Source organism: Corvus brachyrhynchos, unplaced genomic scaffold, assembly GCF_000691975.1.
Source record: "Corvus brachyrhynchos isolate BGI_N302 unplaced genomic scaffold, ASM69197v1 scaffold167, whole genome shotgun sequence".
Lineage (NCBI taxonomy): Eukaryota > Metazoa > Chordata > Aves > Passeriformes > Corvidae > Corvus > Corvus brachyrhynchos.
Genome location: NW_008239547.1, coordinates 1,737,042 through 1,753,879, shown reverse-complemented (window position 1 = coordinate 1,753,879; position 16,838 = coordinate 1,737,042). Strand labels below are relative to the sequence as shown.

The 16,838-nt window shown below is 38.0% G+C and overlaps 1 protein-coding gene across 7 annotated transcripts in view; it reads right to left on the bottom strand.

The window, feature by feature from the left end:
* Positions 1 to 16,838, bottom strand: part of ARMC3 (armadillo repeat containing 3) — a 64,851-nt gene that overhangs the window by 11,086 nt on the left and 36,927 nt on the right. For 6 of the 7 annotated variants that reach the window (XM_017741561.1, XM_017741560.1, XM_017741563.1 and 3 more), the window contains 4 exons: positions 8,538 to 8,787; positions 7,248 to 7,384; positions 3,685 to 3,853; positions 2,725 to 2,825 (listed from right to left, as the gene is read on the bottom strand). In XM_017741561.1, coding sequence (XP_017597050.1) covers positions 2,725 to 2,825; positions 3,685 to 3,853; positions 7,248 to 7,384; positions 8,538 to 8,787 — 657 coding nt within the window. The remainder of the gene's footprint in view (positions 1 to 2,724; positions 2,826 to 3,684; positions 3,854 to 7,247; positions 7,385 to 8,537; positions 8,788 to 16,838) is intronic. The other variant, XM_017741566.1, reaches the window with a different exon arrangement.

The window sequence follows — 16,838 nt, the reverse complement described above, 5'->3', positions numbered from 1 at the left end:
AAAGAAAATCAGTTTTGATAAGCAGAACTTTCCTCTCATAAAGCCGTGCTGGCTGTGACCAGTGACTGTGTTGTCTTTAAGGTGTTTATCAACCTCCCAGAATAATCTTCTTCATAACATTACCAGGTACTGGTGAAGTGAAACTAACAGGCCTGTAGTTTCTGGGGTCCTTCTTGCACTGCTTGAAAATCAGGACATTCACAAATGGACAAAATCAGCTTCTGGTCAGCTGGGACTTCTCTAGATTCCCAAGACTGCTCAAAAATCATCGAGAGAGGTTCTGCGATGACATCATCCAGCTCTTTGACAATTCCTGGATGAATCCCATTAGGCCCTACAGATTTATAGGGATCCACCTGGAGAAGCAGATCCTGCACAATTTCAGGTTTGACTGGGAGTTGATCATTCTCGCAGTCATGGTCCTCCAGCTCAGGGCACCCTTGGTCCTCATCCTTGTTGAAGACAGAGGCAAAGAATGTGTTAAACACCTCTGCCTTGTCTCTGTCCTGGCTTGTGAGGAGATCATCCTCATCCTGTAATGGGACAATGTTGTTTTTACACTGCCTGTTGCCATTAATATATTTGAGAGAACTCTGTTTATTGTCCCCTGCAGTTCTGGCTGGCTTCAACTCCAGCTGAGCTTTGGCCACACGAATTTTCTCCGTACAGTGGCAAGCAGCAGCTCTGTGTTCTTCCCATGTCAACTGATCTTGCTTCCACTGGGCATACACCTTCCTTTTTTGCCTTATTTTTAAGAGGAGATTCCTGTTCAACCAAGACGGCTTTCTGCCTTGTTTCCCTGACTTCTGACATTTGGGAATTGCCTGCTCCTGTGCCCTTAGGAGGTGATGTTTAAAAAGCAACCAACACTAATGCACCCCAACACTTGCAAAAACATTTTCCATGGGGAAACTCAGTAATTGCCTGAGCAGTCTGAAGTCTGCTCTCCTCAGATCCAGAGTAGAGGTTTTTGCACTTTTCCTTCTGTTAGCAGAGATTTTAAACTCAATTGCTTCGGGGTCACTGAGGCCAAGACAGCTGCCAATATCCACTTTGCTCACGAGATCCACTCTGTTGACAAGGAGAAGATCAAGGCGGGCATTTTTCCTAGCCTGTTCCATAATGTTGTCATTCAAGTTTTTTAGGAATCTTCTGGCCCGGGTTGTACAGCTGTGTTGTGTTCCCAGTTAATTTCTGGCAAGCTGAAGTCTCCCATAAGGACATGGTCAGTTGACTTGGAACATCCTCTTAGTTCCTCAAAGATTAATTCATCATTGTCCTGGCCAGGAGGTCTATAGACTCCCACGATGGCATCTGCATTATTTTTTTGTTCCTTGATTCTTATCCAGAGGCTCTCAACTGCACCATTGCCAGCTGTGAGCTCCATACATTCTACCCCTTCTGTTACATACAGTGCCACCCCTGCACCTCTCCTGCCGTGCCTGTCCCTCCTGAAGAGCCTGTAAACATCCAACAAGGCACTCCAGGCACAGGACTCATCCCACCAGGTTTCCCTTATGCCTTATGCCAGCAATGTCAAATCTCTGGGACTGGGCCAAAGCCTGGAGTTCCCCTTGTTTGTCCCTCATGCTGGGGGCATTAGTGTGGAAACATTTCAGGTGTGGTACATTGTAGCCAACACCTCCTGAGGCACTTTGGGAGATCCCATTAGTGCCCCTTTCCTCAAGTTTTGACACAGCATCCCATCACTCATCACTGGCCAGCCTGGCTTTGTCCCTTTCTCCCTTCCAGGCTAGTTTAAAGCTCTGCAAACGAGCTCTGATAGCTCCTGTGCTAGAACTCTGTTTTCCTTCTGAGATCAGTGAATATCCAATGATGGACACAAAAGTAACTGGGGAGTTAGACTGCTGCCAAAGTGCAAAAGCAAGAAGCTGTATCAAAGTCAAAGAAAGAAGACCTCATAGTTAAAGACAACTCTAGGGATCGACATAGAGCATGGAAGTCTAATTTGTCATAGATATTCCCAGACATCTTTATGGTGTCATATACAAGCTTAAAAGGGAAGCTAATGATACTGTAAACCAAGTATGTGATGTGTTGACAGAGCAGAAGTTTTTGGACTTGCAAAATATTGGTAGAGCAATCTTTGATCTGTGAGACTGTTTACGGGAAATGGCTCCCAGTTAAACAAGCCCAATACCAACTTCCTGCATTCAAATCTAAGAAGATTTGTTAGGCTGGCTTCAACTTAAACAGAGAAGAAATGGACACAGGTTCTTTATCAAGCCTGAGAGCTTAATGCTTGGCTTTGTTCCACCCCTTGGAATGATGTGCTTAAAATTCCATGCATTTGTCTGTACAAGAGGACCATCAAATCATAGGTTTCATTGTCAAACGTTGACATTTAGCTTAGATGATATAATTATTACAGCAGATGACAAGCTTTTTTATAGCTAATAAAACATTGGGTGTCCCATCATCAGGAATCAAAGAGTGTTAAATGAATGAGTCTTCAAGGCTAAGATAAATAAAGCACCTCAACTGAATAAGCTATTTTCCAAATTCTTCTTTTTTATAAAATACAAATGTTTTGCCTTCTAGGACATAAAAGCACTGTGCTGTGAATAAAACAGATGTCTCTACTTTATATATGTGTGTGGATAGATAGATAGATAGATAGAATGAAGTTTTTACTGGAAACAGTGAAAACCATTAAAAATATGAGCTATTACAACAAATGCTAGTAGATCTAACATGACTCACTTTTCTTGGGGTTTAGCATTAATGAAGATTATTGCCCGACGGTCAGTAAGCCCTTGCTTGCTTAGTTCTTCCAAAGACAAAAATTTCTTTCCATGTTTTATCTACAAGAAAATTAGCATAAAATATAAGGTGTTCTGTTCAGTTAAAGATGCAGAGAAAAAATATATTTAAAAGATACCTAAATAGTAATTTAAAATTCCTAATCGTAAACCAAAGACTGTGTAAGAACTTATAAAGCCATTCAAAATATCTGAAATTATTTTCTTCTTAATTTGCATTTTCTTCATCAATTATTCTTAGAAAAGATTGTTTATAAATATTTTAGCTTGTAGTTTTTGTTTTTAAGCATTCCAAACAGTTCCAGAATAAGGAATGTTCCTGATTCTGAAGGCTTTACAACACAGGATGGAATTTTCAAAAGCAACCAAGTGCTTTAGGAGCAGGTATTTCACTGATTGTTGGTAAGGCCAGTATTTCTACTTCATTTGGGTATTTTGAAAAGTCCTTCTCGGATTTAAACTGAGCATGGCACTAACAAGTGATACTGGAGTCAGTCTTTATATATAAACACTTCTTTTGTGAAAGAAAGGGTCATGACTGAGGTGAAAATATGAACTCTTTGCTTCCTTACGTAAAAATAAACAAACAAAATGTCCATAGGTCATTCAATGTCAAGTTAGCATTAAGTATTTTAAAGTTTGAGAAAGGATCTGGAAAGGAACTAGGTCTGAAGAGCTTAGATAGGATTGGCAGGATCACAACTAGGGAATAGCATGAAGATGATTTCATCCATGAAGAAAGATAATTGAAAGAGATCTGTAGAACAGCTGTGAAATTTCAGGACAGTAAAACAAAGTATTTTTCTGTAGCCAGATTCTGGCTTTTGCTACAGTACTTTTTCTAAATTAAGAGGAAAATTTTATTCTTTCTAAATAGAGTAATTTTTTCAGAATACCTTACCTGACCACAATCATAGAATCCATTAGTAATAATATTACTTGATGATAAATATCCCATCCGGCTGTACTTTTGGGAAAGATTGTTATCAAGTAGCTTTTCCAGAGCAGCTTCACTAAACTTATTTTTACGCTTTGTTGACAGATTAATTTCTTCTAGGATGTCTAAAGCACTGATAAATAAAATACAAAGGCTAATTAATCATTAAATACTAATTAACTGTTATTATACAGCTCAGAGTTAGTTTCAGCATTACCAAGGCCAAGGTAGATTCACTTCCAAGGGCTGATCCTGTGCCCTCTGGGCCAGCAATGAGCTGGCTAGGATGCACAGAATTCCTTCTCTGTGTGGTGCTCAAAAGCAAAAGCAATTCCTTTAGGTAGTTAAATGCTACCTAAAGAAATGCAGACAGGATGCCACAACCTTTTACCTAGAAGGATGTTATGCACCATAGAGAACTTGGGAAAAAAAAGATGTAAAAGTAATAATGATCAGAGCTGACCATATGATACAGTCCAAGCACCCTCTTTCCCCCCACCTCTGTCTCTCTGTCTTTCTCTCTCTCTTTCCAGCTGCAATGCAATTTGCAGATTCAGTTGTGCATTATGCAATGTGTGAATCCTTCTGGTCTAGGACTGTTACTGTGTTTAGGGGAGCACAGCTGGCAGATATTTGCTTAACATGAACGAGCATGGAAACACAAAGAGTTGTATCAACACCACCAGGATGGCAGGATTTTTGCAGCATGGAGATAGAAACAAATAGTAATGTGGGGACATGGGAGGACAGGAGTTAATTTCTTAAGCTGTTTCTGGTGCTGAAACACACATACTGGTAACATTTGACCTGAAAAACTTAGGAAAAGCTCACTAAGAAGATAAAGGAAACCGAATCAGGAGAACATCATATACTGCAGTTTTGAGACTGTTTAGGAATGAAAAAAAACCACAGGAAAAAAGGATGATATCTTCATGTGTGTGTGTGTGTGCACATATTCAAATTTCTATCTGTGTGTGTGACTATGCACATATGCAGATATTCTTCACGTCCCAAGGGATCAATTTTATATGTACCCTATATATATATACGTATTTCTGTGAACTACACAGGGAGCCTCAGTTGTGGACATCTACAATGTAGACTTCTGGAGGGATGAATTCAGATGAACTCCAGAGAACAAGTTTTTCAGGCGAGGCACATGACAACCTTCTCTTATAGAAGAGAGCAGTGGGAGAAGATAGTGGAAGAGCAGTTCAGGCTGTATGTTTACAGCATATTGCAGATAATCAGCAAGCAACACAGGCAAGAATTTTAAATGGGTAAATGAATAAAGAAAGGCTAATGTGTACAGCAGGGTCTAAATCAAATGACATTACAGGCACAATGGCACATTGTCCTCATATGGAGGAAAGGTAAGCCAAAACCAGACAAATACAGCTGCACCAAAAATTCCATGAAGAGACAAAAACAAAACAAAAAAAAAAGCCAGGAATCAAACAGAAATGAAAACACTGACACTTCCAACAGAATAGAACAAGTAAGGGAGAAACCCAAAAGATGCACAGGCAAAGTGAGACACAACTATTCAGGGACCAAAACAAAAATAAATGTTTCATATGCTACAAGTCAGAGAGGAAAATGTAGGCCTCTTACTCAATGTGGAAAGAAAACTCATAACAGATGGCACAGAAAAGACTGAAGTGTCTGATGCCTTTTTTGCTTCAGTTTTCATAGAAAGGTTTCAAGCAGATGCCTGGCAGCAATATTAACAAGGAGGTAGAAACAGTAGTCTTGACATGTCTAGAATAAGTTTGAGGAGAAAAGGTTAGCAATCCCTGAGGATACTTACCTCATACACTCTACGAATTTGCAAAAGCAACGTTGGAACTATTTAAAATTGTATTGGAAAATTCTAGGCTAAATGCCTGGTGAGTGGAGAAGGACAAAGATACAATCTAGTTTTGAAAAAACTAAGAACAAGGAAATTACAATAGAGATCATTCAGCCAAATTTCAGTGTCCAAAGAACATTATATCAAATTATTAAACAATCAGTTGGCAAGCAACAAGAGATGAGAAATAGCCATTATGTATTTGTCAAGAATCAATCCTGTAAAGTCAATCTAATCCTTGCTGCAATAGGATAATTGAATTAACATATAGGCAGAAGAAGTAGATGTGTGATATGAGCTGAATTTGAAATATGTTTTGACTTTTGTAAGTCTTTTCACTTATTCCTACTTGGATACTCATGAGCAAGTCAGGGATATATGATCTACATGAAAATAACATGAAGTAGTGCCTGACTAGTTGAAACACTATGCTTAATGTATTATTATCAATAATATGCTGTCAAACTCAAAGGACACATAAATTAGAGTCCTACTTCAGTACCATCACAAAAAGGGATTAAATAAGAACAGTGCCATATGCAAGATACAGAAAATAATTACTGAGCTTTATTTGATGGTGGTATGACCTCACCTGAAGTACCTCATCCAAGCTGGGAGACAGTACTTCAAATGGCATAAAAAATTAGAGAAATTCTGAGATGTGTGATGAAATGATAGAAACAAAACTTGTCTAACTTTTTTATTTTGTCATGAAAAGGAAACAGAGAGGGACATGGAAAATGAGAAAATTTAGTGAGTTAAATGCAAATTGTTATAAAAAGTGGTTATTCAATCTCACTGAAAGCAGGACAACATGATTTGTTTTAAGGGATATTTGAAACTGAGAAAGCCCTTCTAAGTGTAAGGATATTCCAGCACTGGAACAGGTTACCTCAGAAAGTTGTGAAACTCCCTAGGATCAGTATTTACCCAAGCCAAAATATGTCAGTGTACCTTATTCTGTCTTACACTAGGATAGGTGGATAACGTCACCTTTGAGGTCCCCTCTTGATCTGAATTTCTGAGAGTCTCAGAAATCCCCTCATAGATGGATCTAAAGTATCTGTGCAGCCATCAGAGAAGTGCCCAGCAGAGGGAGCAGGGCAATTACATATATTTTAATTTAACAGTAACTTAAAGAGTTGCCCTGTCTGAGGAGTTCTGTGTCGTAATTCTTATAACCTAAACCAGATTCTGTAATTCAGATATTAATATATGGAACTGGGAGTTTCTAAGAAACAGAGCCACTTTCACGTGACACTTCAGCACACCTGCAGTTAACCAGAGCTTGTAAATCAAATCTATCCTATGTGTAATAAGTACAATTTACTGTATATTAAACTTAGTCTGAAACCTTTATTTCAGTTTCAAATGTATGGGGCACTGTAGTCCCTAATATTGATAGATATATGTTATCTTCAGTGTAAAGTCTAATTCAGTCAAAGAAACAATAAATGTTTTATAATTCTAGACAGCTCTCTCTGCAGGCTTATATTTTGTCAGAAGATTCTGTTCCTAAAAATCAATACCATTTCATCTGTAACATCTGTAGTGCAAAAGTAGTTTCAGCTTATCAGAAAGCTTTGTTATTCTGTTATAAATATGTAAAGATTGACTTAAATTAAATTCTCCCATCAAAAATTTTCTTCTGACTTTTGACATTATTTCTACTCACCCTAGGCTGCACAGTTCAAGAGCAGTTAGTTCATCACTTGCACAGATCATAAGAGCCCAAGAGGCATTTCTTCTGACTTCTTCATTCTTAGAATGCAGCAATTCAATGAGTGGTCCCAGTCCGCCTGCATTTCTTAACTATTAGAAAAGTGAAGACATTGCCACTTATATCTTTCTTCTATCCCAGCAAGAACGGCCTGTGAAATTCACCTCCCAAAACATTCAAGCTTTGTAGACAAGCTATACTGGGCTGAAAAAAAGGTCATTTATGGGGATTTTGTGTTTCTGTGAACTCTGCATAGGCTGGAGCTTCAGAGTGGTACAAGGCAGACATCCCTTCTGGCTCTGCCCTGCTTTTCAGTTATTAGCCTGTGGTGTGGAACCCGAAGAGACTACACAACCCAAGACTGCCACAGAGAGTTTCACGGCTTTTTCTGTGTTCTGGTGCCTCCTAGCAACTAATTTACATCACAATATATTTGAATTTGTATTGTATGTATGACAATCTTATTAACATCCTATTCTCTTGTGTGCTACAATACCTTTCCTATACATGCTGGAGGAAATATTGCTCATTTGGATTTTTGAAGAGAAAGACATTTTAAGGACACTGAAAGAGGTAGATTAATTATCTATGCCCCTTATTCATGTCCTTATTAACAGCCTTGACCCATGGGAAAACCCCAGCTTATGATTTATGAATGCACATAGCATCATTCTTATTTATGAGAAGAAAATACTATGACCAATTCATAAACAGCAAAGAGTTCAACTTGCCGGATGTCACTGATCAAAGGATTAATTATATTTTGAGTTTTGTCTGAAATACATTTACTCCATGCATATCCAATATCTCATTAATCAAGGTCAGACATTGCCATTCAGGCCTTGAAAATGGGCAACAGAACTCTGAGGGAGAGTAAAGAGGACTGAACTTCTCATCTTCAAAGTTCACCTGACAGTTGCAGCTGAAAGAAACCTTGATGTTTAATGCTCCTAAATATACAGATCAAGATATAGCCCTGGTTAAAGCTCATTTGAGCTACTGAAAAGCTGCAAAGCATTAATTTGGTGAAAGCAAACAGTCACAAAAATTCAAGTTAAAGAAAACCCTTTCCAAGATCTCCTGAAAAACTGAGCTAAATTCAGCAGAACAAGTATCTCAAAAATAAGTAACTACCTAGAAAGCTCAGGACTTCTAGGTCAGACACAACAGATTCCTGATTCATGTAACTCCCAACTCAGATCTAGAAACGTTATCAATAACCACAACCTCAAAGAGTAGTTTTACCTCAGTTCGTGCATCAGCATCACAACCAAAGGCAGCCACAGCAAACGCAGCTTTGCTCTGCACTTGGCTGTTGGTTGAGCGCAGTGGCCCTGCTAGGGCACGCATGATACCATGGCTCTGGATACTGACGCGGGATGGCTCTTGCAGGGACAGATTTGTTAGCACTGCAATGGCATTGGCAACGGCTCCATCTCTCTGGGCATTCAAGGTGTTCATTAATGGCTCAATTCCTTCAGCCTCAGCAACAACACTAGCAAAATGAAGGAGGGGAAAAATATTTATCATTTTAGGACCATTTTTTCTTCTTAGTGTGCTTATTTTACCAACTAAACTAGTATTGCAATTCAAGATTTACATATATACATATGTATGTATCTGTACATATATATGTGTGTGTGTGATTTATATATGACTCACAGTGAGAATTCAAGAGGAACAACCTAAGCAGACAAACCAAGACACAAACTTCTGGATTCTTTAACTTACAAGGACATGGATTCTTTCTGAGTGAAATGAACAAGCCAATTAAATCCTGCATCTTTTCAAAGGTGAAGAATGTCTGTATCTTTAGTTCCAGGCAAAGGCTTCTGTAGCCTTTTACCACCTTTCCCCATAAACATTCTAGCACGATTTCTAATGAGGATTATAGTGAACAGAAAATCACATTTTTCTTTGTTCTGCCTCTGTAAATGTCTGTGATCAGACACCTGGGTGGTATAAATATAAGCACCAAGTTTCTGTCATTCTTACAGCAAAAGTGTACATGTTCACAAGTGAACATGGTGCAGTTCAGTACAATGCAGGAATTACTGAGCTGGACTTACACAAGCTGAGCTAGAAGGGTAACAGCACACTCATCAGAACAGAGCTTAGGGCTGGCTATGACTATGAGTCCAGATCAACTAGTCTATCAACAGCAGATCCAGTTTACATATTCCCTCTGTTCCCAGATGATTTTACATCCACGGCTGAAGGGTGCTGCCCCTCAGCAGTGCTGGGACAAATGCTGGTGTGGTCAAGTCCTCAGCTAGACTTCAAATAACCTATTTCCAAATAACGTTGGGGAAGATGGCTGGGATTTTTTTTTTCTAAGGATAATTTCATAGATTTAGGTTAGAGAACAGTCAGAGGAAAAAAAACACTGAAGAAGCATTATTAATGAAGTAGGAACTTTGGGAAGGAGACAGCAGAAGGTGCAAGGAGCTGCACTATTAGAGCATATATAATTTTACTTTAAGCTCATCTGTTTGTTAAACAAAAGTTGGTAATATTGTTAGCAATGCACAGATGGCAAGTTGAATTTTCAATGCAACTGCTTTTTATACCCTCTATTAGTACGTTGTCTACATCAAAACCATGAAAAACTCTTCAACAAAAGAGTTTACACTTTTTGTAAGTTTTGCTAAATTTCTGTGAACACAGTAAAAAAGAGATCTGTATGTGAAAATCTTTTCATGTAACAGTGCCTTACCAAAATCTAGTATTTTGGTAACTTTCACAGTTACAAAATAAACCAAGCTTAGAAGTATCACATATAAAAGAAAACATTATATAACCAACGACTATTGGCACTGATAACAAACAAAAAACCTCATGAGGAATGCTGCCAGTCACACTTTTATGCAAATAGGACAGAAAGTAGAATACATGCCAACCTGTGCCACATAATCCCATTACATGGACAACATGATGTAGGTCTTACTGTGAACTCATCTTAGTGCAACTATGTCCACGTTGTCAGAGAGGGGGATACAGATGCTCCTGAGCACACTTGGAATGAATCAGCAGAGCCTAATGGGGTTTGTTACTCTCATCTCTGCCTCAGGTGCAAGGCAGTAGCAGCTCACAAGTAGTGTTGGAGCACGGATCTAACAAAATCTGGCAGGCAGGCAGTAGTTACCTGTTCGGAAAACCAGGGAAAATGCAGCAATCCAGGGACTGAAGGTGAGTGGAATTAGCTTGGGTGCAACATTAAGATACAGGGTCAGTTTGGTGTTGCCTAATTAATCCTCCTGGAGCACCAGTAGCTTTAATGCAAGCACTTCAGTCTCTATTCAGAAGTGAATCTTACATTTTCAGATGTCCCACACTGCAGACATGTCTTCCTTCAAGTAGCTGGATTTCCCTTTGTGTGTCCTCCTTCCCTGTTCCTACTTGACCAGATGACAAAGAGCTGAAAATATTTTATTTGATGGGCGGCTTTCTTTCTCGTGGTTGTTTTGGGTTTTTTACTGAGGTAAGTATGTACTTCTTTGGTTAATACTGTCTTACCTTGCCCATGAAAATTTTATCCAAATTTTCAGCTTCAGGGCTATTGTAGCTCTATCCAGGCTGCTGTATATGAAGAAATTCTGGACATGTTGATTGCACATGTAAGAATGAGCTATACACCACATGTATCACAGGTTTGCTGGAAAACATCACATTCCCAGCATATGTAACAATGCCAGGACGGACCTGCTGGCACAGCTTGGGTGAGATTCGCCATACGCACACACACACACACGGCCATACACAGTAAGGTGTGCTCATGAGCTATCAGATTTACTGCATTATGCAGTGCATACACACACACTTTAACCAGGAAGAAAAAAAAAATCCAAAAATAAAACCAAGCAGTTTCTCCTTTACAACAGATATACAGAAATTCCAGGATTTATGGGACGGAGTCACTACTCATAAAATGCATCACTGCATCTGACAGGTGTAGTATATCCAATATTTCTGCAGTAAGTAGAGGACCTACTATTCCTATACTACACCCAAGAATACACATATTCTCCCACAGGAGCTCCTAGTAAACATGTAGTCCCTGACAGAGTGGCTACAGAATGACACATAGCACTGAATGACGTAACCAATCACATTATAAGCAGATTTACTATAATTTCGATAAAACCAGCAAGTACACAAGCACTTAACAAAAGAGCAAGGTGACGGCTCCTTGTGTGTTCAGAGCTGACCTCAGCAAGGTACAGAGCACAGCCAATTTTCTCAAGTGCCACTCAACTTCAAAAAGGTTGAGAACCACTGATTTAGAAGATCATGCATATTTATTTCCATCCTGCATTCTACTTCTGCGCAGACTCATTTTGAATCACAATTTCATGCATATAGTTTAATCAAGTAGTACAAGTGAGCACAAGGCAAAAAGAATTTGTTCAAAGTGACAATGGCAGATAACAAGAGTTGAAGGTAATCAATGCCTTTGATAATAAGTTTTTAAGATGGCATGAACATCTGAGGCCACTGCTGTGTCCTGGTAACAGAGATGCACACAGAAGAAGGAAGAATGGGGAATTCATAGTTCAACTCACTCCTACCCCACAGGCCTCTGGAGAACACAGAAATAGTACTGTCAGCCTGGGCCACAGAACCTGACCTCAGAAGGGAGCTGAGAGAATGAACACGTTTAAGTTTAAGGTGCTGAAATACCACACCACTAAGTATGGAGGTCCTTGCTCCCTTCTATCTTGGGCAGAGACATGCAAAGCGTAATCTTTTTGTCATAAGGCAACAAAAGTCAGAGAATGCTTTCACCAGCTCTGTCTCTGACTAATGTAGATTAGCACTAGACTCTCCCTGCCTCCAGAACACTCCTTCAGACACATCCTACTGAGACTGTGGAATTTATCAGTGCTTCCACTACAGAACTATATCCTCAAGGAAGAAGTGAGCCTTGGTTTATCTGAAAAAAAAAATACACTTTTTGATCTGGAAAAGGAGTAAATTAAATAAATCCACAAGTTTTTTCCTCCATGTTGTGTATATATTCAAAATACATACTTTCCTAAGGAAGGAGAAAAAAGGTTAGGGAAAAGGAAAGAAGACAATGATGAGAAAAAAAAAAAAGGATGTTGCATTTGCAACATCACCATTCTTTCCTCAAAAGCAGAAGCTGCCTATCTGAACTACAAATACGAAGAAAAAAACACGCAAGACAGATGTGGGAATTGAAGAGCTTAAATTAAAGTTAAAATAATTCACATGTTATGATTTATAAGCACATATTATGATCCTTAGAATGCCTACCCTAACAGGGTTAGGTATTTACCTTAATCAAGGTATACACTGTTCAGGTACCATAAGGACCTTAAGCACGCTCTTTAGTGAAACAGTAAAATTCTGATTACAATTGGATTCAAATGACTGTATTCAAGAAGAACTAAAATATTTTTTTCAACTGTCATTGGGAAGAGAAATATTAAAAGGTCAGATAATAAATATTTAATTAATTTATTTTAAATATACATTGTAACATTAAGACATTTTCTTGAAAATTCTCTAAAAGATAATTCAAGACTCAAAGAATAAATGCTGAGAGACTAAGAAAAACAAACATTTTCTTGACTACTTTTACTGCAAAAATAAATTAAGTTGTCAATAAAATCATAACCAAAAACTTCACAATACAAACTTTTTTTTAACAAACAATTTGGAGAAGTGTATGAATGTCACTGAAGTGAGTATTTTGTTGCTTTAGTTGTCTGGGGTGCAACAGGAAAGCTCAGATATTGGAAGTGTGTTGTAAAAACAATCAGCAATAAAAATTTGATGAAAATTCTGTGGGTTTTTTTTACTTTATTTTTAATAGTATAAGCACTCTGTGACAAGAACCACCTCTTTGTTGGCATCACAGGAGCATAAAAGCTCTGGTCTGTGACCAAGCCTTCTTGCCATGGCAAGAAAAAGAACAGATTATTTACTCAGAGCATCGGGAATTTTCCTCCTGAAGAGAAAGTCTAGCCTAAGGGAGAAAGCAACTAAGAGTGTTCAAAGAGCTGCCAGAAAACACTGAGACTGCCCCTCAAACCCCTAACCTAAACAACCTTCCAGGGAGGGGAGATAGAGGAGAAGAGCAGTGGTACAGCTTGACACCACTGTTTACTCAGGACTGTACTAAATTTACACTAGTGAGATCGACACTTCATAAAAATGGTAAAGTATGTTTGGTTTTGTTTCTTCTTTCATGACTGAACATAAACTGGTTTATATTCAATTTTTTTTTTTCACTTCTATGCTGATTACTCCCCCCCCACTCCTGACTGAAGATTTAACACAATTTCTGCTCAGAAAAAATTCAAATTTTTCCTCCTCACTGGACTTCATTTTTTTCAAATGTTTTTGCAACTGCATGTTTAATTTCTGTGCAAAATTACTGTGATTGTGTGTGAGGTGCTTAGCTAGCCATTTATGCCTGTGCATATCTCATTTTCATACATAATTGCATGTAAATTATGCATAAGAATTATGCATCTAATTACACATATTTTTTAAAATCAACTCTATCTATGTTAAATCGCATGACTTCTTTTTCACACCAGGCATTTGTGATCCAGCTCTCTTATGCAATTTCTGGCTGAAAAAGAATATCATAACCAGAAGTTTGAAAAAGCCTCAAGAAATAGCTTCCTTTTTATTCCTTAAATGTATTAGTATTCTTCATTAGCCTTGTTATGCCATCAGAATAATCACATCCAATAAATAGCTTCTGCACTTACCAAAAATTTCACTTTGTGATTTAATTATTTTCAAAAGCAATTGACTGTTGTAAATAGTCACTCGTATTTTATTCAAAGACTAATATTACTTCCGTTTTCTTCACTATACAAGGGAAATTAATGTCAGTACGTTTATTCTGAGTAAGGGAATCTAGCACAAGAGACTGATCTATAATCTGGGGGCCCTTTGTGCTCCAATAAAAATATTGATGATATCAACAAACCGTATTAATTTTTCATTTCAGGAACTGAGCCCTCTATCCTATTTTCTAATGACAAGTATCTTGTTGAAACTGCAACAAAACCAAAACTCAATAAACCTCACAGTCTGGACGTAATAAAACCTTAAACTGTCTGGGTTAGCAGAGACTGTAATACCTGACTCTCATTTAGCAATTCACAGAGATCTTCTAATGTCTATCATGGAAGTCATCTGACAAAGTTACACAGATCTCAGTTCTAAAATTGTAGTATACCTAAATTAAAATATTACAGGAGTATTGGTAATGAACTATCTGTTCATGATACCTGAGATTTTCAATTATAATACTAACTGCAACCTTTGTAAAGAATTTCTGACATTTCCACTATTACGTGGAAGGCACGAAATTCAACAATAGATACCCTTTTTGCTCCTCAAAGATCCCACGTACCTTCAGCCAGGATAAGCTCATGAAAATGACACAATCCCCCTCTCTCTTTTTTCTGACCCAAGAAGTAGTGCATGCAAAAATCAGTAACTAGGCACAAATATTCAGAGTCTGTAATCCACACTGTTACAAAAGCCAAGTAAGAGGGAACATGCATGTGTTGCCAGAGCAGCCTTCATGGAGGTGTAAGGAAAGGAAAGAAAAAGCCGAATCAGGGTCCTCAAAATTCCTCTGAACACAGAGAGTGAGGAGACCATGGTTCTTCTTCATCTCTGGAAGCACCAGCTGAGGAAGGATAAAAAAGCTGTGCCAAGTCAGTCTCTACACACAGTACTTTGCACTGTGAATTTGAACTTCCACTTCTGGATAACTCTTTTCTGGACAACTGTGAACATATTTTAGAAGGCAGCAGTCTCTTTTGCCTTGCTAAAAGTTCAAGCTCTTACAATGATTTAGAGTGCAGAAATTTATGCTTTTAGCTTTCTCTCTTTAAATTACATCTCTAAGAAAATACACGTAGACCACTATGTTAAGATAAAATTACTAAGGTTGCATGTCAAAATGTTAAGGTTACTTGTGAAAGCTTATTTTTACCAGACGACAGTCCGAGTGGACAACATGCCAGTCAGTGCACAGGTTAAATTCACAGCAGGGCAGAATTAAGTTTGCAAGGTCAGTCATAACCCTGAAATTTCCCTAGAGACAACTTCAAATAAACAACTTCACACTATACTCAAGTAAGTCGAAACAAACATACATACACTTTAATAATTTAATTTAGAAATCTACTACAAAGAAAATGTTCATGCAAAACCACCAATATATTTGTCTGAAATATTTACTCATATGTAAAATAAACCTTGCCACTTTTAATTCAAAAAAAGCATAATTTACCTCTGTGGATATCACTGAATGACATTGCAAGGATACACACTCAAGAGTAATCATGGTACTTGTGCCACCATATAAAAGAAAGTTTTCTCTCCCAGGCTTAGGAGCCTCTATCTGGGAAGAAAAAGTTTTCACCTGATCCCACAGAAATATATAATGGGAAGTTACAGGTGACAACACACATGCTCTGAGTGAAATTCCAGCCTTCCACAGCCAAGATAAACAGTGATCATACTGCAAGGCTTTGAAAGTAGGGGTGTACAAACAGGCCAAAAGATTTTGCTATATCTACAAGGAGCAAAATTTCTATGTAGTTATCATTATCCCAGATCAGAAGTGTTCTGTCTGAAATTATTTCAGACCTACTTAGATTTCCATGCACTTTAGGATGTGGTGACATGAGATCTGTGTTAGATAGAGATAAATGCGCTTATTGGTCTTTGTCTTGAATATAATCTAAAGTTAAAAAACAACAACAAAAAAAAACCAAACCAGGAGAATGCATAACAATTTTTTTCTTTTTTTCTTTTTTTTTTCTTTTTTTTGTGAAAGAAGACCTGTACTTGGAAGAAAACACAGTTAGAGTGTCTGAGCCTACAGAAGGAGTTTCCCATGCAGCCACACCTTCCCAATCTTAGTGAAAAATACAACAGCTGGCTGTATGAAAGATTTTTCACTGCCAGCAGGGCACAGACCCATGTCTGTGGGTTGTGTATCAGTCATCTGATGTGATGTTAAGGTCTTAGTGGGAACCCATTTCTGAGTGACATCCCATACAGGATTTAATTCAGGTTTTCTGCCAAGGAAGAAATTTACCATAAAACATTTTGCAGTTTTCAATGGAAGTCAAGATGTAACTTGCAAGGAAAAGCTTATGAGCTTGTAGGTAATGGGCAGTGGCTTTGTAGTCTTTTTTTTTTTTCTTTTTATAAAGTACCTCACATAATACAGATATACAGTAAGAGAAAGGAAAAAGAGGAATCTGTTCATGGCCTGAGATAACTGTAATTTACAGGATGCAGTAGACGTGGATGCTAATGTAAAAACTAACAGCACAACCCACAAAACTCAAAAAAATCCCTTTACCTTGCAGCGCATTAGCTCAAAAAAATAATTCTGTCACTAGGGGTCAGTATTAAAACACATTACATCTGCACAATACTGCCAGCAGCATTCTATTGTTGATCGCCTCCTTCAGAAAAACAAACTTAGGTCATAAAGAACTATTAAACCATAAAAAGGACACAACCTATAGTGGA